At 39.4% G+C, this 25,341-nt stretch overlaps 2 protein-coding genes across 2 annotated transcripts; both read left to right on the forward strand.

Moving 5' to 3' along the window:
* The first annotated feature begins 2,677 nt into the window (after positions 1 to 2,677).
* LOC125968975 (uncharacterized) lies at positions 2,678 to 8,636 on the forward strand. Its single transcript, XM_049720567.2, has 4 exons — positions 2,678 to 2,858; positions 7,160 to 7,223; positions 7,543 to 7,869; positions 8,001 to 8,636. The coding sequence occupies exons 2-4, from the start codon at positions 7,172 to 7,174 to the stop codon at positions 8,402 to 8,404; spliced, it is 783 nt and encodes a 260-aa protein (XP_049576524.1). The 5' UTR covers positions 2,678 to 2,858; positions 7,160 to 7,171; the 3' UTR covers positions 8,405 to 8,636.
* A 13,368-nt stretch (positions 8,637 to 22,004) lies between these two features.
* LOC125968976 (GTP-binding protein Rhes) lies at positions 22,005 to 23,248 on the forward strand. The gene has a single exon (XM_049720568.2). It carries the CDS (start codon positions 22,123 to 22,125, stop codon positions 22,747 to 22,749), a length of 627 nt encoding a protein of 208 aa, XP_049576525.1. The 5' UTR covers positions 22,005 to 22,122; the 3' UTR covers positions 22,750 to 23,248.
* The last annotated feature ends 2,093 nt before the right edge of the window (positions 23,249 to 25,341 follow it).

Raw genomic sequence — 25,341 nt, forward strand, 5'->3', positions numbered from 1 at the left:
GGCACATAAAAGATTAATAATTGTTAACCGGAGGCTGTAATTCAGTGCCTTGTTTTGTGACACTTGACCAACAGAATAAAAATATCAAATGAGGCCTAAAAAAAAAAAAAAAAAAGCCATAAAAGTCATCGCTAGCATCCACCTCACCGCGCTGCCGTGTATTTGATTTAGCTGCTGCCGCCGTCTTTATTTCCCTCGGGCTGCACGGCTATCACAATGAGGCAGACGGTGGGAAGGGGCGGAGGGGTGAGCCATCTTGCGGAATGGCAGCGCTCCCGTGGCTGTGCAATACGTGAGCAAGCAGCCGCTGCTGGCTAATGGCTATCTGATTGATTAAACAAAGAGAGGAAGAGAGGGGAAGGAAGTAGAGATGAGGAGGGCAAAGCGGGTCGCCGGCCTTTTTTTATCTGTAAGTCTTGCGGCCATTGTGGACCAAACCAAGAAGCGCTTTTGTGCTCCCTCATCACTCCTATCTGTATACGTGTTTATAAAACATCCAGCAGTCTGCCTGAGGCCCTAATGAAGGCTGCTTACAGTATAATGAGAGATGTGGTCAGATAATGGAAGAGGTAATTAGGAGTTGCTGGTTAAGAATTACATTATTGATCGTCCAAATGCAGCCAGCCGCCGAGTGGGACTGCAAAGAGAGAAAAATCAACTCTTTAAATAAACAGCTTGAAAGTCTGGCGTCAGTTTAGTGCACAAAAAGCTACACATATGCAGACTTTCCAGTCTATACATCAATATGCTAACTTTACTCCATGTTTCTAATGTGAAAGTGGTTGTATGAAAATATCACTATAAAATGCCAGTGATCAAAATGATCATCATTAATTAATCTACATTTAAAATAAAAAAAACAGTATAATATCTAGTACATAAAATGAATGTGCAGTTCTGGGACAAATATTAAATGATGAAAATAAAATTACGCCTAACTTTTGTTGTTTTTAATTACTCCTCTGCCCTCAGTAGCCATTCACACGCAACACATGCTGTTTAACGGCTTCCCCTCAACGACTGCATTTGCTTATTAGAGCTTAAAAAAATGATACAATAAACTGTAAGAACCACGAAAGGATACAAAAAAAAATTAATTACTTAACAGAAGCTGTAATTTACAGCTTGTTATTTTCGCCTTTTTATACTGCAGATTGCCGCTTGAATCAAATTTCACGACGACAACAATGGCATGTAAACACGTTTCATTCCGAGCACCGATCAATACATTGTATAGTGACCTTGTAAGACGCTTCTCTTACTTGCTGGATATCTTTCTCTCGCTTATTAGACACAAGTCGATCGCGAAAGAAGTTCATTAAAAAAAAAAAAAAAACATGATGAACAAATGTTTAACAATATGAGTCTCTTCAATAATTGCATGGCTAGCTAGGTACATGTGCGAATAGCGAGTTGCCGTGTTAAAGCATTTTATTAAAAACACAGGGCCAGGCACTCTAGTGTTGCTGTATTCATCCCCAGAGACCACCTGCTTTTATTTTTTTCCCCTCTACAAGCTCAACACGATCAATCCAACAAGGCAGTGTAAAGAAAGATGGATGGATGTGAAGTGGGGAGACTGAAGGATGGATGGCACAGGGATGGTGGGGGTTAAGAGGAGGAGGGGGCGGCCGGGGACCGAAGCATGGCAAATGGGATTGATGACAGAGTACTGTGTAAGCATAGAAATCCCTTCATTTTGCCAGAAAGCAGGCCTCCACGAACCGAGGAGAACAGAGGCAGCCATGTTGGGAGAATGACCAGAGTCACTAACACTGCCTCACTTCCGATTAATCGTCAATCAACCCAATGTTGTGCTTATAATTTATGTAAACACAGGGAGCATGTTTTGCACATCCATCCATCCATCCATCCATCCATCCATCCATCCATCCATCCATCCATCCATCCATCCATCCATCCATCCATCCATCCATCCATCCATCCATCCATCCATCCATCCATCCATCCATCCATCCATCCATCCATCCATCCATCCATCCATCCATCCATCCATCCATCCATCCATCCATCCATCCATCCCATCTAATTTAGCGAGCTAGCTACCTAGCTATCTCTGGCATAGCCTATGGCAGGGGTGTCAAATTAATTTTCTTCGCGGGCCACATTGTAGTCATAGCTTCTTTCTAACCTATGGTGTGTTCGGTAAGTCAAATAATTTATGTTCAAACCGATTAAAAGCAAGTGAAATACTCCAAGTTTTGCGCAGCGTAGCTCTTGTGGCACATTAGTGTAACTCTCCTCATAAACACACTGACACCATGTAACCGACAGAGGCCCATTAAGAGCTCATTACGCGGCCACTCATACAGCAACAGCAGCAGCAGCACATTGTGGCGGAATAAATTGGACCCGAGCCTGCTTGGGCACCCTAATGGAAACACGCTGAGAGGAAATGAACATTTTAATGCAGATGTCTCAACCCACACAGCAGAGCTTACTAATGGGGCAGAGTGGCCTTCAGAGATAACCGCCAAGATGGATGGAATGTATGTGTATGCAGTTAGTGACCACTCCCGAAAACAAGACAAAAATTCCTGTTGGATTCAGAATTGCACAACATTGAGGACATTTAAAAAGAGATTTCCCCACTTGGCGGTATGCATCATTTCCTGTACATGCTGTTCAGTGTGTGAACATAGAAAGTAATAACAAACTTGAAGGCAGGAAGGAAGGAAAGGTAGAAAGACGGAGAGTACGCTTCAACTATATGACGGGAAGGCAAGGTTATCTGGGAGACAATAGAGTTCTTAACTGGAAGAGACGCTGTAGAAGAAAGTGGTGGAGATAGGCACGACGCCACTCCGACACCATCTAGCCATCAGACAAGGACGGAGGTAAGTGTCACTGGGGCTTTTCTTTAACGCACAATTTTAAAAGCACCTTTGAGCGGTGGAGGTGTCCTCGGTGCATTTTATTCCATTTAGCCGCATGCCAATTAGTTTTAGCTGATGTCATTGCTATTCTTTTATTATTCTCGTGTATCTAGTGCTCGAGTGGAAGTGAGTAAAATCTTCTTTCAAAAACGCTGCTGGGGGGTTAAAGGTGTCAAATTTAGGTCCTGAAAGTAAAATGCTAGCTCTAATTTGGCATCAGCCACAGGAGTTTGCTGATAATTTTGTTTGTAGCCTGTGATTGTACCAAATGTAGTGTTTTGAACTTGGGTCCGTGTAATTCATTAATTCACCACTAGATGGCAGAAACTAATTCTACACACTGGCTCTTTAGGATATTGAAAAAATAATTATTTTCCAAGAATATCAAATTATGGTTGGTTGTATATGACATTTACAGACCTTTTAGGGAAATTTAAGAAAATTATAACTTTTGCATGTTAATTTGGGAAACAATGTGGTATTAGTTTGTGAGCATTTAAGAATGAAAACATGCAAATATTTTGTTAATAAATAGCAAAAGTGCAGCAGATGGTGGAAAATGACCACTTTATGCCACTTCCCTAAGGAAAAGTGCAAAAGATTAGTAAGTGATCCGTTTCCATCTGGACTTTCCATTCCCCGTTGTGTGACAATAGCACCTTTCACTTTTATCACGGAGGCTAGCACCTAAAGCTAAAGAGCAAGTAAACGCAAATATTGTGATAATTGACTCGAAATTGGCAAAGACACTTACACCTACCTACATGTACTGCAGTTCATTTACACAAGGGAGAAACATTAGAAAACACAAAAACACCTCTCAGTGCAGAGAACAGGAAATGTGCTTCCTTCCCATTGTGTTGAAAGTTTATTGCTGCCACTGGGCAAAACACAAGAGCCTATTTAGATAACCAGAATCCACATGTCAAGAGTATTAACTTGTTATTTCCCTCTCAACGATCGTGAAATACGCCGGCCAGTGACTGATTGCTACAATATTATACTGTTGCGAAAGCTGTTATGGGGAATTTTGCTAAAACCTGCAAACACCTGGCGAATGAAAATATTTTATTAATGAATTTAACATACAACAAATCTGCTGCCCAGATTGGGCTTACTGTAATTAGTTCAAGCATATCTTTTATAATGAAACAAATGATTCCGTGTTAAGAGTCTGGCAATGAAAATCTACGAGCACTTGGTTAGAGTAGATGTCTGGATGGAGGCCGTTTGAACCACTTTTAATCATCCCGTTATGAAGTAGCTTTTAGAAGCTAGAATCTCCTCTGGGAAGTCTGCCAAAAATAAAGGTTTAGGCAATGAAGCAATAAGAGACCCTACTATTAACACACGCGCATGCTTCTCTCATTGCAATAAAAAAAAATGACAGTGAAAGCCTCGAGATGAATTCTTTTGAATTGCGTTTGACATGAACTCCCACCATAATTAGCCCGATTTCTCCGTGACGACGACTTCCTATCTGATTCTTCCCTTCAAAGTCGCTGCCAGCTGCTCTCTGATCACAATTATGCCGTTACATTCTTCTAAAAAGCTCCGGATAAATGCTGCGATTGATGGGTGACAAAAACCGCAGATGGCGAAACACAATGACCTCTATGTGAGGCTAATTGCCGCTACAGTGGAGCTTTGTTGCTATCGGCGTTCTTGACCACTTGGAACCCTTTCAAGTTTCTTCTTTAATTATAAGGAAGTTGGGAGAAACTTTAACCTGCATAAAAGTGGAATGAAATGCCATTTTATTTTTCACTAATGGCCTCTAAAGGAACAGATATAGAGCAAACAAGATAGGACCCAGAATGGAACCTTGAGGAACTCCGTCTGCAAAAGGTGCTGCAAATCCCAACTGCTTGTTAGATTAATACTTCTCTGACAGGTTGATTAAAATTGAGCATTATCATCTTTTTAAAGTAAACATTTGTGTACTGGATCTTGAGAACTACTGCTGCAGTATTTATTTTTTAATTCTCTCCGAATTAAAAAGAAGACTTAGCAAGTCCTGTGGTCTTGATGTGATCCTAAAATACTACCCATCCATTTACTGAACCGCTTATCCTCACGCGGGTCGTATAGGCGGTTTCTATTTGACCTAAATCTGTGATTGACTTCCGTCCAATTCCAGCTCATCCTACATTAGATGTGACGTTTTTAGGGACGGGGTGGAATTTGCTTTCGTAATGACAGTTACAAGTCATCTGGGTGTGCTTGAAATAAGATACCTGATTGTGTTAGCATTAGCACTGTAAACAAGCTAACGCTATCCACGTCTGCTAGAACGATAGTATGATTCATTCTGGATATAAAATTTTATTGAGTTTTATGTAATGTACAATCAATTGAAAAAAAAATTGAACTTTGACGGGGTAAATAAATAATCCTATTGCGAAATTACATCGAGTAGCACTACTGATTTTGAAGGCTCTTAGTGGATTACATTGACATGGCACTACACGGACAATCATATTTGATTGAAAGAAAAGAATAACTACCGAAGGCAGTGTGGTTATACGATTTTATGGAAAATAAAATTAAAATGAAGGCTACAAACGTGGGTTGGAGATTCATAGAATGCTTACTGGGTACAGGCGTATCTTCTGTAGGCTGATGAGTCAGTCTTTTTCTTTGTCCTATAAATTTGTAATGAACATCCTTGGATGACACCTGAGTTTCCATTAGCGTCTTGCTAGGAATAGGAAGAAAGGAAAATGTTCTCAGTAATTGCGGACAGCGCAGCGAATGAAGGATACAACACACTCTGTGCAAGAGAAAGTGTTGAAATTATTCGGAACATTTGCAGGTCTTATGAATACGTAAAAAATATGCAAAATGTTCTGAAGAAGGAACAACAACGGAGCGGTAAAATGATTTTAATTGTCCATTATCTTTGCAATCCTGATGCCATAGTTTGGCCATTCACATAATTAGCTAGTGTGAGACCACCAGGTTCTCACCCTACATCAGCGCTAAGAGCTGGGACAGCCAACACGGAATTAATGTCAACATTTATTTAACCGGGTTCAAACAACTTCCGCAGTTTAGCAGACCTGCAGCAAATCCCACTAAAGCCGCAGATAATACTAAGCATTATGGGTAATCTAGTCCCCGAAGCAATTAACGTTGACATGCCTTGTAAACTAAACTGCAACACTGCAAGCTAAGTTAGGTGTGTGATGTGACGATGCATTCGCATAGACTACTATTGTGGAAAATCTTTATGGGGGAAAGAAAAAAAAAAACACTTCTCCATGGTTGAGCAATTTCCCCCACAGGAAATAAAGGAAACAGGGTCAACCTGTCGCCATCATAAAATCTTTATTAAACGTACAAGCTATTTTGAGCATTCGGCCATTTGTGTTGAGTAAGTGCAAATGTGATGAAACGCTTGAGAACAAGTAGCAAAAGTATTGGGGACACCATTTAAAAAGAAAAACATAACTAAGTTTTTTTTACATATCCCCGCTAGACTAAAAACAAGTTTTCTTAATAATATTGTGTTTTATGTACATAAAATAAGCATTAAACTTCCACCTGTTTTTATCAATCTCAAGGGGCGGCCATTTTGCTACTTGCTGGAAATGACATCACAGTTACTCAGGAAATACCAATCATGTCTCAGCTATTTTCTGAGTTTGGTCATGTGATGTTTGCAAGCTGAACCGTGATTGGTCATCTGGTTCAATAACCCAAAATCAAACAATTAGAACATTTAAAATAAATAAATAAATATTTGAATCAGGATTCCCTTATGTTATTATAGTAGTGAATAATATTGTTGAAATTGTACTATTTTTTATGGGGAAATTTACGATTGATTATCTAATTTAGATGAGAAAAATCAACAAATATGGTATTCATGGCACTAAGAAAAAATGCTATCATGGGATCGACCCACCTAAGATGAAATTGGCCTCTGAACTCAAATGAATTTGACACTACTGCTGTAGAGGGAGCCCTTCACCGCATTTAACAATCAGCAGCCATCACTAAAGATTGGCTGAAATAGAAATCAAAGGCTTTCACACAAAGTGCCTTTTGATGGCAGCTGTCAAAAGAATCTTAGAACACTCACGTCCTCCTCTACATCCGGCAATTTCTCCACTGCTTTTGTCCGGCCTTCATCTCACTTCAAGTGAGAAATTTCTTTACAATTCTTCAATCATTAACAACCAATAAACACGAGAAAACGAAAGAAAAATGCGTTTCTCCCTCTGCCATCTTCTGAATGCACTTTGTTATTTTCACAGTGCGGACTCAGGATGAAATTGACGAGCCTGCTCTTTGTCTGCTTTCTAACTGAATTGACACAAGGTAGGCATCCATTTTGGTTTATTTCAAAATATCATTGAAAATATTACGATTGGTGATGTTGCAATCGATGGGTGATAAAACTTGCCTTGCACATTCCCTTAAAGCTGACAAACAAGTCAGGTGAGAAAGTCCAATTTAGAATGAGTTATTCAAACTTTTTTTTCCCCCTGGTAACTTATATTAATCTCTACACAAATAGTATGAAGAATAAAAACAAAGGTGATGTTTTTCAATTTATCATCAAGCTCATTTGTGGCTCAAATTTCAGATTATCAGTAAACGTGATAATTAAGTTACAAATTGTCACATTTGTTTTCAGGATTGGTGAGCGTCAGCAACGTTACAGCCGAGTGCAACGAGCCGCTGACGATACACTGCAACGTGTCCTCATGGACGGACGGGTTCTCCGTCAAACATATGGAGTGGTCCCAAAACGGCGAGTCTTTGTGTCACGTGGACAGCATGGGGGAATTGATCCACAGCAACGAGACAAAAAGCCACATCCGATGCGAATATAATAAAGGTCGTCTGTCGCTCATCTTTGCAAAAGTGCAGCCGGAGGATAGCGGTGCGTCAAATCGCTACATGTGCAAACTGCGTTCCAATCGTGGAGTTTCACACGGGTACAGCCGGATAGAGCTGCAAGGTCAGTCGGCATCGACAGTATCAACACGTTTGATTGTGTCATATGTTTGAGGACACCAAAAGAGGCTGTTCTGTTCTTCAACTAAAGCATTGTATGGAGTTTTGATTCCAACCTGACCTTGTGCTCCTCAGAGTGCTGCGGGATGGTCAAAGGCATTTTGTCCAAGGACGGCCCCATCTGCACGTTCAGCCACGTCTATCCAGACGGAGACGTGTCGTGGTCTTCCCAAAGGCGACAGTCGGAGGGACCTGTAAGGCAAAGTACTTTTAAAAGTGTGGAAGAAGGCGGCTGGGTAACCATTCGTAGTCAGCTGGATGGGAATTCCGACGGGGATTTCAACTGTACTCTGATGAGCATGGAATCTGGAAGACGGATGGAATGCAGATTGTCTGAGGGTGCCGAATTTCTGAACGGGTACGGACTGAAAGTTCAGGGGTTCGCACAGAAAGCTGGGAATGCTGCTGGATCTCGGGAACCTTTGGTGACAATTCTGCTGATACCAATCTTACTTGTTGCCATGCAATTATTTGCTTAAATGATTCAAGAATATTTGATTAGACTCCCACCATGGAATACTTTTTTCCGTCTACCATCAGTCATCTCCTTGTTTTTGTGTTGTCACACAGCCACAAGATTTATTATTTTTTTTTGTGTGTTTGCTATTTTGGATTTTGATTTGTTAGACTCGGTTGATTGTCTATTTTGATTCATCCTGGTAGCTTGTTTGAGTTTGTTTTTTTGATCAAATAAATTATTTTTTTAGATTCTTTCTTCTTCCCCGGTCTTTGCTTCCTGTTTCTTGTCTTCCCATTATGCATTTGCTGATGTTTTAATTTCGACCCATTGAAATAAATAAAATGAATTATTAATCTGTTTAGTTGTTTAGTAACAACGAGGTAATGGAACTTTACTGATAAAGACCTAGGTCCAAAGGTGGTTTATTATTTTGTTTGTCACCATCGCCTATTTAAACAAGCTCGAGTCACATGACACAATCCAGAAACTGGGTCAAATACAATTCAACAGCTTGGCATAATTGCTTTTTATTGTGTTTAACATTTTAACGCATAATATACGCATATGCGTGGAAATGTAGTTTACAAAATGATAATCTACAAACAGCTGCACGGTAAACACTATACGAAACAAAATGTATTCATTTGGGAAAAAAACATTTGTACAATAGTTAGACAAAGCAATAGATGGGTGGATAAAGTCCCGCATAAAGAATGTTTGGGAAATTATCAAAAGCTGAAAAGAAATTCCGCAAAGCTTACGCCAGTATTTTATGGGTAAATGTTGCCCCTTGTTGGACGACTTGCGAACTGCAGCCTCGCCGCGCTGTAACAGGTTTAGTTTGAGCGTTTGCATAATGCTTATAATTTCATATAAGCAATTATTACATTCAGATTTATAAATTATAAATCCGAATTTAATAATTCTATTCTCAGATTCCAATTTACTTCACCTCCAAGACTGACTGTCTTTTCGGGAGCTCGCTCCATTTTTTGCTTCAGTGCATTTCACTCGTGAGAGGAAACAGCATTTTCAAGTCACTGCTTCGTCGAGAGCAAAGAGGAGCTTTTAGCGCAACAGTGCATTACCGGTGTCACATTGACCTGACAATACGCGCACGCGCACACACACATGCACGGCCCACATTTACTAAATCACTACAAGTGGCACTGAACATCTTATTCTGTGAATATGGTGGATGGTAAGTTATATCAGATAAATTTGTGATGTGACGTCAAAAAATATTCTTCTCAAATACTTATATATGTATAGTTTCCCCACTTGATTGTGAGACCCTCAAACAAATGTTAATATCAGACAAAGATAACCTATACAATTAATTCGATTTATTAATGGGTAAGAAACTATTGAAAAGTACCTGATTATGTGTGGAAAAAGAAATTGCGTCCTAAACCTAATTGACGAGTAACTCGTTGGGCGCACCTCCGTATCTTCACCAGGTGGGGGCGCAAGCGCCAAACTAATCCACAGCCAACTGTGTCTTACGAAACTGTCTTGAATGTTTGGATACAGACGAGGTTTAAAGCAGTTTGAATTTCTAACATAACAATCACTTAATCGTTTTTTTTTTTCACGGATTTATAATGACATCCAGGCAAAACGTACAACACCTAAATAATATTAATATTATTAAGTTGATTATGTGAAATGCACAAAATGAGTTCTTGCACGTCCTGTTTTGTTTGCCTTTAAGCAGTTTTGTGCCATCGTTAAATATTTTTATTGTTATGCACGAGTTCTTGGCACGGGTTGGATTTATTGTTTGCTTCCAACTGCTGTTGTATAAGTGTACTGCGGTATTTACTTATTTCATTATTTGAGTAGTTACTCATGAGTAATATGAATAATGAAAAATTATTTGCCCCAACACCGATCGTTCTAATTGCTCCTTCCTGGTTTAGAGTCTGCTTGAATGAACCGAGTGAACCCAAATAATTAGTGGTAATTCCAAGAAATGTCAGGCTGACTTTCCAACGCAAAAATTGTGTAATCCCTTCTTACATCAGTTCCACACGTTTAAACTTTCTCATCTAGTACAAAGTACACACATTCATCTAAGTCTGTGTGTGAGCGCGCGCGCGCGTAGGTGGGTGCGCGCGTGCGTGCGCCTATTTGCTTCGGGTTAAGTTCCCATGGCAACACAAGTGTCTCGCTGTGTGCCCTCGGCCTGGTGTGTTTGTGTGTCTGGACAATTATCGGAGGGGGGGTGGTGGAGGGTGGCCGTTATCTTCTCCGCGAGAGGTTTACATTATCTCCCTGGCAGCCTGGTGGTCGTCGGTCAGGTGAGCTTCCTCTCGGCCGGTTACATCACACTCACAAGAGAAAATAAGAGAGGAGCTTGACCAGCCATTAAGCAACAGAGCCAATGAGAAGTCAATTTAATTTCTATCTTACGAATCTAATAGAGGAAAAAGCTGCACAACCTATGTTCAAGATTTATGATCACGGTTGGTGGGAATGATGATCAGATACTTCAACAGATTATGCGATTAAAATCAACTCAAAACACATTTAAGTTCATTTGCAACAAAGAGTGAAAATTTAAACGCGGTGGTCAAGTTAACATGATAGCTGGTTGTAATCGAGTTTTTTTTTTTTATCTCTGCAATATGTGAGCGGTGAAATCCGATGATCGATTGTCAAGACGTAATTTTTTTAAGCTTAAATTAGAATTTTTACATCCAAGCCTAAAATGAATCCTTCAAAAATGAGGTTTTCGAACTTGACAAACATTTTTGTGGGAATCTTTTGAGTTTTTACATTTAGTATGGTTAAAGAATTAACACAACAGCCTATAAAACTATTTTTTCATATTGGCAGTGGTATCAGGATAAATCATTGAAAATTTTACGCCGAACTAAAGAGATAGAACTAGCACATCCACATACTCATGCCGGGTGAAGTCTTGGAATTTGGCAGACCGTACTGTTCCAGCAACCACCCAGCTTCAAAACTTGGAAGATGAAACCTGCGCTACCAGCTCAGGAAGCACCAAGCCACAAAGAATGCCACGTTGCTTAAGAACCACATTTGAACATAAACAAAATAAGCCTTTGCAAGCTAGGCATAATAATATGTCTGCGTTCTCTCCCACAACAGCGCAAACACCCCTTTCGACCTGCGAACAAAATAAATCTCTGCTCGCTGCACTTAAATAATAATACCTAAATGGCCACAGCGATATTTTTATAATGACTCAATCCACTGAACGCAGCATGTGCTCATGGTGGGTCACATCCATCAGTGAGTCAAAACCCCAATGCACCATCATGTCTGTGTAGGCTCCATTTTGTAGACTCAATCAAAACACTCCTCCGCACCGGGTTCCATGCATGTTAGATAAGTGACTCAGCGCTTGGAAATGATCTTCTGGTGCTATACATTTTTACGAGGACTTAAATGGAAATAGTAATCCTATTTGTGTGTGTTTGCATGAGTGTGTAAGTGTGTGTGGCTTCAAATGAGAAATTTAGCAGAAGTATCGGAACAAACAGTTAACGTGATTGGATTTTGTGCAGATAGGATTTTCCAAAGAAGCACAGAGATGAGCCACAAGAGTTTTGGAACAAAGTTTTACAGACTGATCAGGCAAAGATGACAATGGAGGAATGGAGGAAGAAAAAATCTGAATGTTAAGATCCAAAATGCGTAAGCTTATCTGTCATGATGATGTCATGAGGCATTAAGGATCTTGATTGACTTTGGGCAAGAGGTGGAGTGCGTCCATTTCACGGGCAAAATTTTTTATTTTCTACGAACTTGAGAGCCTTTGGCTTTAGATGTTTCGCCAAATGAGAAAAGTTTGAGAAATGATTGAGGGCTTATGAATCCTTTTCCTGTCATCACTAGCTTGGTCAGAGGGTGGTCGGGAAAAAAGGAACATTCAGTCACGCCCACATTGACCTTCAGTACCTCATTAGCGCTTTCAATCATGTTCCGAGACTTCTCGCTGGCGTTATTTGTGTCGGTACAGTTGTGTAATGTGGATTTTGACGCAATACCTTGATATAGAATGATTCTGAAATAGATACTGAACTTTTTTTTTTAAAACGGACCTGGCTTTTTGTTGGGTTGCGTACACTAAGATTAAAAGAAACAACTGGAAATTTGGTCAAATTGATCCAACTCGGTCCAATTTTCAAACCGCATCTAGTGTGGTACATGAAATGGCTGAGACCAAATTGACCCAACTCGGCCCAATTTGCAACCTTAATTGGGTTGTTTTTAACCAAACATTTTAAGGGTGCATTTATTATCGTTCTTTTAGAAAATGACATTGGGTGAGGAATACAAGTAATAATAATAATAATGAAAAGGAAAGGGGGGAAATAAAAAAGGTTGTAATATTTGGAATAAAAACAAGTTGCAATTTAAGAGGGAAAAAAATCTATTGATGAAAAAATAATTGGGAAAAAATAAAATAATTTGATTTAAAGATTGCTCAAGAATATAATCATGTAATCAGGATTTTTGCCATCATTTTTAAACCACTACAGGAGAAACTTAATGTAATCAAGATAAGGAGGCCGCCAACAGTGTTTAAAAATGCTGATTGCGATGAGTGAACAAACACTTCCCACGCTCATCACTGCAAAAAAAAAAAAAAATAGATGTGCACATATGGAGCGCTCCACACGCAGACAAAAACATTACAGTATTTTCACACTTGATCATATTCTCGCTCGGAGCGGGAGAAAATTTGCATTTGGAAATTATATTTTCCAATGCCATTTTATTCGTACAGCATATTTTGGGCAAATATTTGCAGTGTTGCCCACACACGAATAAATGTAACGACGCAAAATGAAAACAAATAGTTGAACATCGTGTATGGAGCAACGAGTGTTTCCCTCATGCTGCGTCGGGAATGGAAATGAGATAAAAGTAGTCCTTTGTCTTCTTCAAAAGCGACATTTGCACATGTAGAAGTAGGTCATCATGCAGAGTAATGCACTTGGATCTTCGTCGCATCCTGCTGCCAGATCATGACTCACTGCTCTCAAGATACACACACACGCACACACAAATTTCCAGATCTATTTTGTTTCAGCCATTATTTTGTGGCATGGCAAGTGTAAATCTGCACAGCTTGTCAAGCCGCATTTATGTGCCAACTGAATTTTTAGCATGTTGCTCAGTGTTGCAGACTTATAACGATAAGCATCTTTATTTTTGGTTAATTTAATGGATTGACAGAGAGAGAGAAACAATGACTAGTGACTCGGGTGTATATAAAAAAAAATACATCCATCCTCCAGTTTTTAAAGAATAGGTGGATGAAAAAGGCGAAAGGAAATTAAAGCAAAAAACATTGGGGGGAAAAAAAGCTTAATTTACAAATAAATAGATAAATAAATAAATGGGATTGGCACACTGGTTAGCACGTTCGCCTCACAGTTAGGAGGGTGCGTGTTTGATTCCACCTCCGGCCCTCCCCGTGTGGGTTTTCTCGGGGCACTCCGGTTTCCGCCCACATTAAATGACATTATTAATTAAAACATACTTGGTAGGCCGATTGAGCACTCCAAATTTCCCCGAGGTGTGAGTGCAAGTGCTGTTGTTCGTTTCTGTGTGCCCTGTGATTGGCTGGCAACCAGTTCAAGGTGTCTCCCTGCCTACTGCCTAAAGACTGCTGTGATAGGCTCCACCACGCCCACGACCCCCGTGGCGGTATAGAAAATGGATGGATGGATGGATGGATGGATGGATGGATGGATGGATGGTAAAAAATACAATCACAGCTTTTAGTGCTGAAGAATATGTGTACTGTGCTGTGTGTCTCATTATGCTATGACCTTGATTTATGTTGAACATAGCACGTATGAATCGCCTCTGTGGTGTATTCCTCGAGGTGTGCAATCATGATAAAATACCCCCCCCCCCCTTACGTGCATCAACTCATGAATCACTTTTAAATGCACTACTCACACCATGTGACACCTATAGATGAGAAGACAGAATCAAAAGCAACGCTCGGAGACAGCGTGGAGTTGAGATCCTAGAAAAGAAACCAGTGAGAACATATAAATAAGGCAAAGAAAGAAAGAAAGAAAGAAAGAAAGAAAGAAAGAAAGAAAGAAAGAAAGAAAGAAAGAAAGAAAGAAAGAAAGAAAGAAAGAAAGAAAGAAAGAAAGAAAGAAAGAAAGAAAGAAAGAAAGAAAGAAAGAAAGAAAGAAAGAAAGAAAGAAAGAACGAACGAACGAACGAACGAACGAACGAACGAACGAACGAACGAAGAAGGAAAGAAGGAAAGAAGGATGGACGAGAGGGATGGAGGAATTTGTCTTGGCTTTATCACGTGACAAAATGTGACCAAAAAAAGTTCCCCGACATACTTAAATCCTCGTTTGACAATTTTACACAGCTCACAGAGTTAATGTAAATCCCCGCGACAAGCAAGTCGAAAGGTAAAGCTGCAATTAACATGGCGGCTTTAAATAGTCCCCACCCGCTCACAGGGATGGCGTTCATTTTTATTCCACACAGGAAACAGGGATCCTCGCACCTCGGATAATGTGAAGGAGTGTTCAATCACAAAGTGAGATCAGGTGACAGGATGGAGCTAGCGTAGCGCTCCATGCTCACGGTGTTGTGTCACCTGAGTGACACCTAAGTGTTGTTCGCAAGAGGTGGGGGGGGTTCGATGTTACTCATGCACTTGAGCATGAAGGTAATAACCTTGGAGATGAATCCCAGTGGGCAGGGAAAAGCTGTTGAGGCCTTTGTGAGATACAGACAACAAGTGCTTGGAGATTATTGTGTGAGATCACAAAAAGTGTGGAAAGGAGAGAGAGAGAAAAAAATGAAGGGATGAGGCATCAAGGGGGGGGTTAAAATCGACTGATGTTTTATAAAAAAAACTCGGCCATATGTATCAGCGTCACACACTTGATATTTTAAACATAAATGTCCTGATTCTTATTTTATTTTTTCTACCTGAGGACATCTACAATATTAATGTAGTTGCATATCTGGATAAACATGTCTGCCTTGGAACTTGATCCAAATGTTAATTGCGGCAGATTAAAATGCCATGAGAACCAAACAATCACAGAAGCAACACAAAGAGTATTTGCTGACTCATTTGTGAGACTCTTTTCTTGCCATTCATTCCCCCATTAAATTGAATGTAGTCTCCTACAAATACAATTAAACAATATAGCCAAGCTAGCTAGCTAGCTAAAACTAGTTTTGTCTGACTTGCGACACAAGTGATGTCACAAATGAAATAAAATACAGACAAAAATCTTTTCACGCAACCTCATTAACGAACTGCCATATTGCTAGTATTTATATAAAGTCAAAACTAATTTGTTTTTAAAACCAAACACCTCATAATGCAAACTGAAGCTTCATATAGTGATTCACTGATGTTATTCGGCGAATTTCCCACACTAGATCATTTCATGCCGTTTTATTGTCATGTCAAGTGGAGGAAGCCCTCGTGAAAGGCGCTCTCCACATCTTGCCCTATCGGATTATCATCCTATCAAAAGTGTTTATTCTTTTGCTTGGGTAAGAGACAGACGAGAGAAGGAAGGAAGCCTTGCGATTCATGCACACGCCGCCAGCGACGAGACAACGCAAGATGTCGTGTGTCGTATACGCGCAAGTGTGTGTGTCTGTGTGTTGAACATCGCAAAATCCAAGCTCTCACATGACACATTTGGGTTGTCCTGTTCTGTTCTCGGAGTATGTTCGCTTTAACTTCTCTTAAATGTAAAGCAGACCGACAGTTTGTTTTACTTCAACCTTGAGGGGGGGGAAGAATAATTCTCATTCTTTAAGGGCAGAACTCCAGTCTGTGCTTAATGAACCGACCCCTGACCCTTAACTATAATCCCTACACCGTAACCTTAACTGAACCGTCAAAACCGGGTCATTTTCAAGAATCTACCTAATGTCTGACCTAATCCTAAAGCCATCACAAGGATACTGAAATACAAATGTCCATAACTATATATATGTCACAACCACAAAAAAACAAAAAAAAAACGTACTCGTCTGACTGGTCTTTGGTTGCAGACCATGACAGGTTGGGGGGAAAACATTCCAACTGTGACAAAACAAAAGATCCTTAACAAAAGGAAGTCAAACGCACCACCAGCTGTAAAATTAGATGGAAAACGAAATATTTTACAGAAGCAAATGGGTGCAAGAGGTCACAGGGCACAACCCTAATCTGTGACTATAACCAAATAGACACACTGTAAAAAGATTTCCTCCAGGGAATAAATGTGGCTCTGCAGGTAGGAATTTGTGAAACTCTGAAATGAAAATAGGTCAATAATGAGCCATAACAGACGCAAAAGGTTTTCCGTGGTGTTTCCACAACCTTGGCGCGATCAAATAAAAGTCTCGCAAGAACATTTGGCCCAGCTCCAAAGCAGCATACCTGCCAGTGAAAGTTTGCAGTAATACTGGAAATGTTCAAACGGAATGCATTACGGGTTTTGCCTGACAAACTGAAGTCATTTAAAAAAGGGAGAGCTATCAGGGTGGTTTATTTATTTATTTTTTAAACAAATCCACCCACCTGCTTTCATTTTGGAAACCACTCATCAGCACTTTTGCCAATTATCTGACGTCAGGGACTGACGTAAATCAATTTGCACATCTTGCGCAAAACCAGTTGGAAATAATCAGTGAAGCATCAGCAACCTGACCTTGATGCTTTTTCCTTTAAGGCTAAGAATGTGCAACTTGAAGTGATCTGAAGGACTTCGAACGCTTAGAGCTGAGGACCGCAGACAGTCAAGAGGTCAGGATGTACCGCGAGACTAAACAAAAACAAAAAGAATCCATCAAATGTTCTTGTTCTCAGTGCATCCTCTTGCATGAGTGGCTCTGCGTTGAATACAGACAACCAGATCACATTCCTTGAGCCATGATGCTTGATTTTGCAACAAGAGGCAATATTTTATATTTGGCATGTGTCACATTGGAACACCATCATCTCGTGGCGACGCCTTAACATGAGTGTGTGTGTTTATATGTGTGTGTGTGTGTGTGTGTGTGTGTGTGTGTGTGTGCGTGCATGCAGATGATCCGACCAGAAGGCAAGACTCAGTTTTCAATAACACTACCAGCAGACTACTAAGAATTGTAACAAGTTAAAAACCCATCTAATTGTCTAGAGTTACTTATTTATTTATTTATTTAATTACTTCATTAATTATCAAAAAGACTCACTGAGACATGATTATGATTCTCGCTTAAATTCACCATATTACAGTGAGCCATGTCGTGCTTTGACTTGAATTGTTCTTTACTTATATTATATTAATAATCTATAATATAATATGTTATTATATATAACTGCCCTTCACTTTAAAGTCTGTTTCGTTGAATACACTGACGCCATATAGTAGTTTTTGAGTCTGGGTTTGCATGTCAAGGCAAAAAAAAAAAAAAGCAACGACACGTGCACTCACACCCACGTTCACGGATCATTGAAATGCCGCAACCTGCTCAACAGGCTTTGTGAGCCAAAAAGAAGAGGAGCTACAAAGGTGTGACAAAGGGCCCGGTCTTAATTAGCTCAAATGTAACACTGATTTAGGAGGGGCTTTTAAATGTAACTGCTTTCTCTCAGCAATTAAGGATCCAATTAATGACTCTTATTCAGACTCACTTTCTAGATTCAAATCTCACTCCCAAAGGCGCAAGTATGGCAAAGAAAGCAATTAACTAGATATTTCATATATCAGTTCAAATCATGGTCAATAAAATGTCTACTTAATCCTCAGGTCAAACTAGTGATCTTTACTATGATTGATAGCACGCAACACATACACAGTAGAGAAGGTATCTGTAAAGCTGACATGATGTTTGAAGTATAAATTTCAGAATAAAACAAGATTATTGTGGTACCCCATTGCTACTCCCTGTTGATGTTTACTGTGAAAATACAAAACAATAAAAAAAGTGAATTGCATCATACATATTTAACCATATAACTTTGCCTTAGCAAAGTTCATTAGCTTAATGCTAACACACAATGCGAAACATCAAAAACATGCTAACAAAACTAGCATTGCAGTAGTGCAAAGCTTTTTAATAACTAGTACTCAAGCACAAATGCTAGAAACATGTGCAGACACAAAATATTAATTATCTACTGTAAAAAAACAATATTACTGCAGCAATTGCAAACAAATTTACATGTATTAGTACAAGCGGGTTAAAAAAATTAATTAACGGAAGTAATATATTGATCCTGGTGGCCAAGGAGTGTACTGAATTATTAAAGATAATTTAAATTGAATTGTGCGGGTCACAAAATGAACTAAATTCATCACTGTGTTCAAAATGTAAATGGCAGTTGCAACTTTAAATCAATGCTTATCCTAAACTGTGCAAATTAGCAGAAAGTAGTAGAAAATATATCAAACTAATCAATAAGGCTGATATGATGGGAGCATTTATACATTTCTGATGCATCATGAGTTGCATAAAGTTTCAGAAAAGCTATGCAACATCATTTTGCTGTTTGACGCCGACTGTGACGTTTCAAGTCTGCGCATTGCTGGCAACGTTAGTTTCAGTCCAGCACATGGAGCCATCTGGACATTATGCATGCGGGACATGATGGCCTCGTCATAAAATACACAAGATTCTGGGAAGGGAGACCAAATGGGACATGTGGTAAATGGCCAGTAGTCAAGGAAACTCCAAAAAGTTCAGGCTGAGATCTTCCTGTCAGGAAAGTGATTCAGGGCTATATAAATAAACTTGACAGGTTTATGTTCAATAATTCAAATCAACTGTTGGTTTTCCCCCACAATAATGTTAAATGACTAGTCTGAGTAATGTAGTTAACCACCAAGCATGACACTCTTAAGGCACTGATTGTTTTTGTTTGCACGAATCACTTTTGAAGGCACTCACCACAAACTGATCGTGCGTGGAAATCATCTCTGTTGGGTCTTCTGGTATTGTCTGTAATATGCACTTTTCTTTTTGGGCATTGTGTTAAATGCTTGCAGCTCCTTTTTCTAAACGCAAAGAAATACGTGTTTATTTAGCTGATTTTTCGAGCTCGTGGATTTAATACGGCGACTTGACATGGTCAGGTTCTATATAGACGGTTGGAACAGGGAGAATCCGGTCACTTTTCAAAATAAAATATCCCGGCTGATAAATACACCGGAAGTGCTGTTTTTTTTTTTTTTTTTTTTTTTCATTCGCGGGGCCCAGTATCGGTCCACGGGCCGGATTTTATGGACCACTACTTTAAATAACATGAGGAGTAGTGTAGGAGCTCTGTCCATTTGCTTCAGTGAGTCATTGTAAATAATGTGCTCATGAGTCATTGTGCAAAATATAGGACACTTAAAATTGAAGCACTACAATGCATTTTGGGATTATTATTTTCACCCAGTACATTTGGGTGCTTTGGATACCTTGCATGCTTGCTTTGTTTTGTGACTACCAACATGCATGACTTTGTGTATTGTATGTAAAATAGCTCTGACACAGTCATTCAATTGTTCATGTATCGAATTTCGGGCTTTTGTTTGTAGTTTTAAGCAGCCACGTGTTGAAAGCTGTCTAATCTGTCAGCCAGTGTAAATCAAGGTCACCCAGTCGTTCACAGAAGAGATACAAACACTTGAGCGTTTATCACGTGGCACATTTACCATGCGTTTACGGGATAGGGTGGGGAGAGGGGGGAGAGGCTTACCGAGGTGTTCCTCAGGGTTCGTTGGGTTCTGTTCCCGAGGAAATCTAGAAGCGTCGCAGTGGTGCACGGAAGCAAAGTCAGTTTGTTATCGGGTCATTCAGAAGCGATACATCACAGATAATTAAGCAGCAAGGACGTAATTGAAGTGCAGCCACGCCTGTATTATATGATCCAAAATGGGCTTGTTCCTGGGTGGAGTTCACAACTAATGATGTCCATTAACGACAATACCAAAGAAAAACTGGCAGCGTCTGATCTAATTAATGAAAGTAGTAGATGTGCAATATGCAATTATAAGGAGTGTGGCCTAGTGGGTGGCATCGGGAGCTATAGCAAATATGTTTTGCATTTTGCTGTGGTAGGCTGGCAGTATATATGAGGCTCGCCCAGATCTTGAATTAAGGCTGCTAGCAACAGACAAAAAACCAAAAACAGCAAACAACATCAAATAGCATATATTGTCCAACATGGTGACTCCCCGTTAATAAAAACTGATAAATCATCCAAATTATTTTGGCATGAAGGTAATATTATTCAGAATGCCTTGTTTTGACTAGTTCTGGCAAAGAAAATATATTGTTAGAAAATTTTTGTGGGGGTTTAGTTTTTTAGGGGAAGTCAATGTCGTAAAATTTTTAACAGAAATATTTAGAATGTAAAACAACTACTCTCATTAACATTGTGTTTGTAGAATACAATATTAAGCAGCAAATGTCAATGTTTATCCATCTGAGGAGGCGGCCATTTTGCCTTTTGTTGTCGACGAGACATAACATTACAGTTGTGATGTCATTGTGATGTCATTATTAGTCGACAGCAAGTGTCAAAATGGCCGCCCTTTATGTACCACAATCAAAACACTTTGTTTCGACAAGTTGGGCTGCACAGAATATAAAATCTATTCATTCATCAATCCATTATCTGAACAACTTATACTTATTACAAAGATTTAGTTACGTTTGTCATATATACGATAAAACAGTGACTCCGAAACCAACCTTTACATGACTTTGCTGTTTGCGATGACCAGGTGTGCCACAGGAAATTAGCCAATTAAGTTATTAACTTCCGCCTTCAAATCATCACATATTTTTGTTTGTCTATCTATGACAGCGACCTATTGTGACAGAAAGAACAAAAATTTGCCTTTTGACTAAATGTCAGATGATTTAATTGGACCTACTTCCTTTCATTCCACAGAATAATAGTAGCTTTGTGTTTGACTACATTCAATAGGCACATTTCACACATTGCCGGAGCGTATTTTGTGAGGACAGAGATGAGATTGTCATTACTTTACCACGTCTATTTTCTAATTTGACACCAAGTAACAATAAAAAAATAAAATACTGAGGGCTAAAAGTATCATAACCTACATTTTAAATCACAGCAGTGCAGTACTATTGATATTTTTACTCATGATTTTCAGAATCCAAGGAAATAAGGGATCTTTTTGAGAGCATAAGAGTAGTATTTCGAGTTTAGCAAACTTTAAGGGCGTATTTTAGTGTATTTAAGTCACATTTATTGAATATTGCACACTTTTGTGAAGTTTTGGAGCACATTTAGAAGTATTAAGATTATCCACAAACACTCGAGTCTGTTTCACAATCGTAAACTGTAAACTCATGCTGATGTGAAATTTGTCGCCAACAAAAGAAAGGCCGAGTCACAGGTTTTCTATTGAAACTCGATAAAAGTTGCGAAAGACAGAATTACAGAGGCATCCTCTTCTTTTTGTTGCGCTTGCCTCACTGCATGACACCTTTCACACACTCTGCTGGCGAGAATGTCCAATGTTTGCATGCCTTTTCTTCTTTGTTTGCCTTTCCGCAAGCTTCTGCGTGCCAATTGGCTGCGAGTGCGGGGAGGGCGTACTCCCTCTCTCTCCAAAACAAGCATAAAAGGAGGGCGTGCATCTTCACTGAGACTACACAACGCAGACGCCAGCATCTTATGCTGACCAAAGAGAAGTTGACTGACAGTTGGTGACATCCGTCCGTTCAATTCTTTCCAATCAGGCGTCCAAAATGTCACTGGGAGTGAAGGAGAAGACTCAGGTGCGGCTTGTCTTCCTGGGGGCGGCCGGCGTGGGCAAGACGGCCCTGATCCACCGCTTCCTGCAAGACACGTTTGAAGCCAAACACCGGCGCACGGTGGAGGAGCTCCACAGCCGGGAGTACGACATAGGCGGCGTCAAGATCACTGTGGAGATCCTGGACACCAGCGGCAGCTACTCCTTCCCGGCCATGCGCAAGCTCTCCATCCAGAACAGCGACGCTTTTGCACTTGTCTACGCCGTGGATGACCCTGAGTCTCTGGAGGTGGTCAAGAGCCTGCGGGAGGAGATCCTGGAGATCAAGGAGGACAAGTACACGCCCATCGTGGTGGTGGGCAACAAGACTGACCGCGGGGGAGAGAGGCGGGTGTCTGAAGATGATGTGCTGTCCATCGTGGAGATGGACTGGAACAACAGCTACCTGGAGGCTTCGGCCAAGGACAACGTCAACGTGGTGGAGGTCTTCAAGGAACTCCTGCAGCAAGCAAACCTGCCGAGCCGCCTCAGTCCGGCTCTGCGTCGACGCAGGGAGACCTTCCCCAAACACGCCGGCTTCAGGCCCCCCATGAACAAGACCAACAGCTGCATCCTGTCCTAATGGCAGAGATGAAAAGTGGACATGTTCAAAAGTGGGCGGCAAGTGAAGAGCGCTCTCCTCCAGGCTTCTTAACCCTTAAGTGGAGGACACCAGCAGAAGTGACTCATGATTTAAAAAAAAAATGAAAATACACTTTGTTGTAGTGCTGGTTGGTGCGTACTTGTTGCCATTGAGAACAATGTAAGACTTAAAAGGCTGTCTAACTGTTGTACTTAATATACATGATGTTGTAACCTATCTGTGAGATTTTTATTAAGGTACATCTTTTTTCTAATTGTGCATGAGAGTCATTACTTTTTGGTAATATGTTTCAAAAAGGACATTAACAGTGTAAATACACAGCTTTTTTTAAGTTTATTGATTAGTTAATGAAGTTTTTTGTGTATTTTTTATCATCTCATTGTTCTGCTGTTGTGTTAAATGAAACGATTGTGTATTGTAAGTTTAAATATGAATCATAAAAACAAAAAATGCAAATAAAATATGGTGTTTGACTCTACATGGATGGTAACTAAAGTTTTCATTCAAAATACAAGCAAATTGTGTTTCTTTTTTGTATTTCACATTCTTTATTATGCAGACACTTGATTGTTTAAAATTTTTGAAAGACTAATAAACAGTAGTGTTTTAGATTTTACCAATAAGAATACATACTTTTTATTATTTATTATATACATTATTTTTTTCAAATCACCAAAACAAGTTATGTAGTTTATTTCAGTTTTAGGTTTTTATGATAAAATGTGTTTTAAAATAAAAACTTTTTTGCTATTAGTAATTGTATAGTGTAATTATTTTTTAGCATCCCCAAAATATTGTTTTAAAACACTTTTTGATCCATGGTTTATATAATTATTTTTCTCATACATCAAAAATAATTTAATTTGTTAATTTCTTATATTTAATCCTAAATATTGCAGATATCTTCTACAACTCTTCGATTATAAACAGCAACATCATTTCCGTTTAATTCATTTTATTTTATTACGTATACAGTGAGAAAGAAGACAAATGCTTAAAGGGACAGTGCGTATCTTTCAACGCCATCTAGAGGTGAATTAATAAAATGAAGCACGCATTTTGAAAAATAGAGTGCCTCAAAGAGACCACAATAAAGAGACCACACTTTGCAAACCTACCACCAATTTCTATTCCCTCAAGTTAAAAAATAAAATAAAAACACTGTCCCTTTAGGAAAACAAATTGCTTAGCGACACTAGCAAAGAATATTGCTCCCACAAAACAAAGACAAATTAGTGAAATAAAACAAATTCGTCAATGGATATTTGGAAAGCAAATAGCATGCACTGCCATTTGAGTCCATTAAAGGGGTTCATATTGCTCACGCTCAGGAAATGATTCTAAAGAGGATGTTGACACCCGCTCCACACCCAGTTTAGACAAATGTCATGAAATCGTGGATCATAACACTAAAACTCTTCACATTCAATCGAATGCATCATTTTATATTCGATAACATTGCACATATCGGGCGTTCACAAATCTTGAGGATCGGGTTAAAAAGTATGCGACCGGTCGCTCCTAGTGTTACACGGGCGCCCTCTGGTGTTAGGCGAAAGAACACTGGCGCCGTACAATCCGTTTTAACTTTTTAGAATAACACATATGAATGTTGTTTTAATGTTTTTATAGCTTGTTTTGCAATATTTATGTACATTTTTATGCAACCTTTAGGTGAAATCTATTTTAATGATCCCTCCCCCACATTTTTACTTTAAATTCAGTGTTACTGTTCAAACTGTGAGTCATGTTAGTGTCTCACGTAATTAATACAATTTGAAGAAGTACATGAATAAATATTTAGCTGACTATATAACGAATTGTTCAGTTTTATTAAACGAGTCTTTCACCATGTTTTCTTTGGATGACATCTGTCGGTGAACAACACACATTACACACAATTGACAGGCCACATTATTAGGTACACGTGATGCCTTATCGATTAAAAGCCGCTTTTAAAAAAGGACAATAGGACCCATAATACAAAATTATTTCCTTTTTAACCTTTGAGTATTTTTATGTACAATTTATATAGAGGTATTTTGTGCAAGTGTTCCAGGGACGGCACTACACTAGGCCTCCTAAAAAAAAAAAAAACCCTGTAGCTCAGTTTAGCATTTTATTATATATTTTGAAATATATTTATACATTATTTTTCCAGCCCCTGGTATGTATCCATCAAGGATTTAGAAAAATATGGTCTATAGTGAGGGGTCCATTTTGGCCTACGTTAGCAAAAGTGTTTCCTCGACCAAAAGATGGTCTGACAGGTTTGTACGTTAAGAAAAGTATTTTCATGTGACATCCCAATTCAAGTGACAAGTTGAAACACAACCAGAGTTGAGCATTGTGTCATTTGAATAAAGAAACGATTCAGTGGTTGAACAGGTTTGAAAGTGGGACCGTTGAGTGGTTCCTGAAGCAGATGTTCCCCTTTAACCATGACCTGCTCATGTTGAACGCACTCTACCAACTCACGCGATAGACGCAAGCGAGTTTCCTGTTTTATTTTGAGGAAACGGCCTGGTAAACGTTGGTCTGAAGTTCCTCTTTCGCTCCACTTTTAAAACG

The sequence above is a fragment of the Syngnathus scovelli genome, chromosome 5 (assembly GCF_024217435.2).
Source record: "Syngnathus scovelli strain Florida chromosome 5, RoL_Ssco_1.2, whole genome shotgun sequence".
NCBI lineage: Eukaryota > Metazoa > Chordata > Actinopteri > Syngnathiformes > Syngnathidae > Syngnathus > Syngnathus scovelli.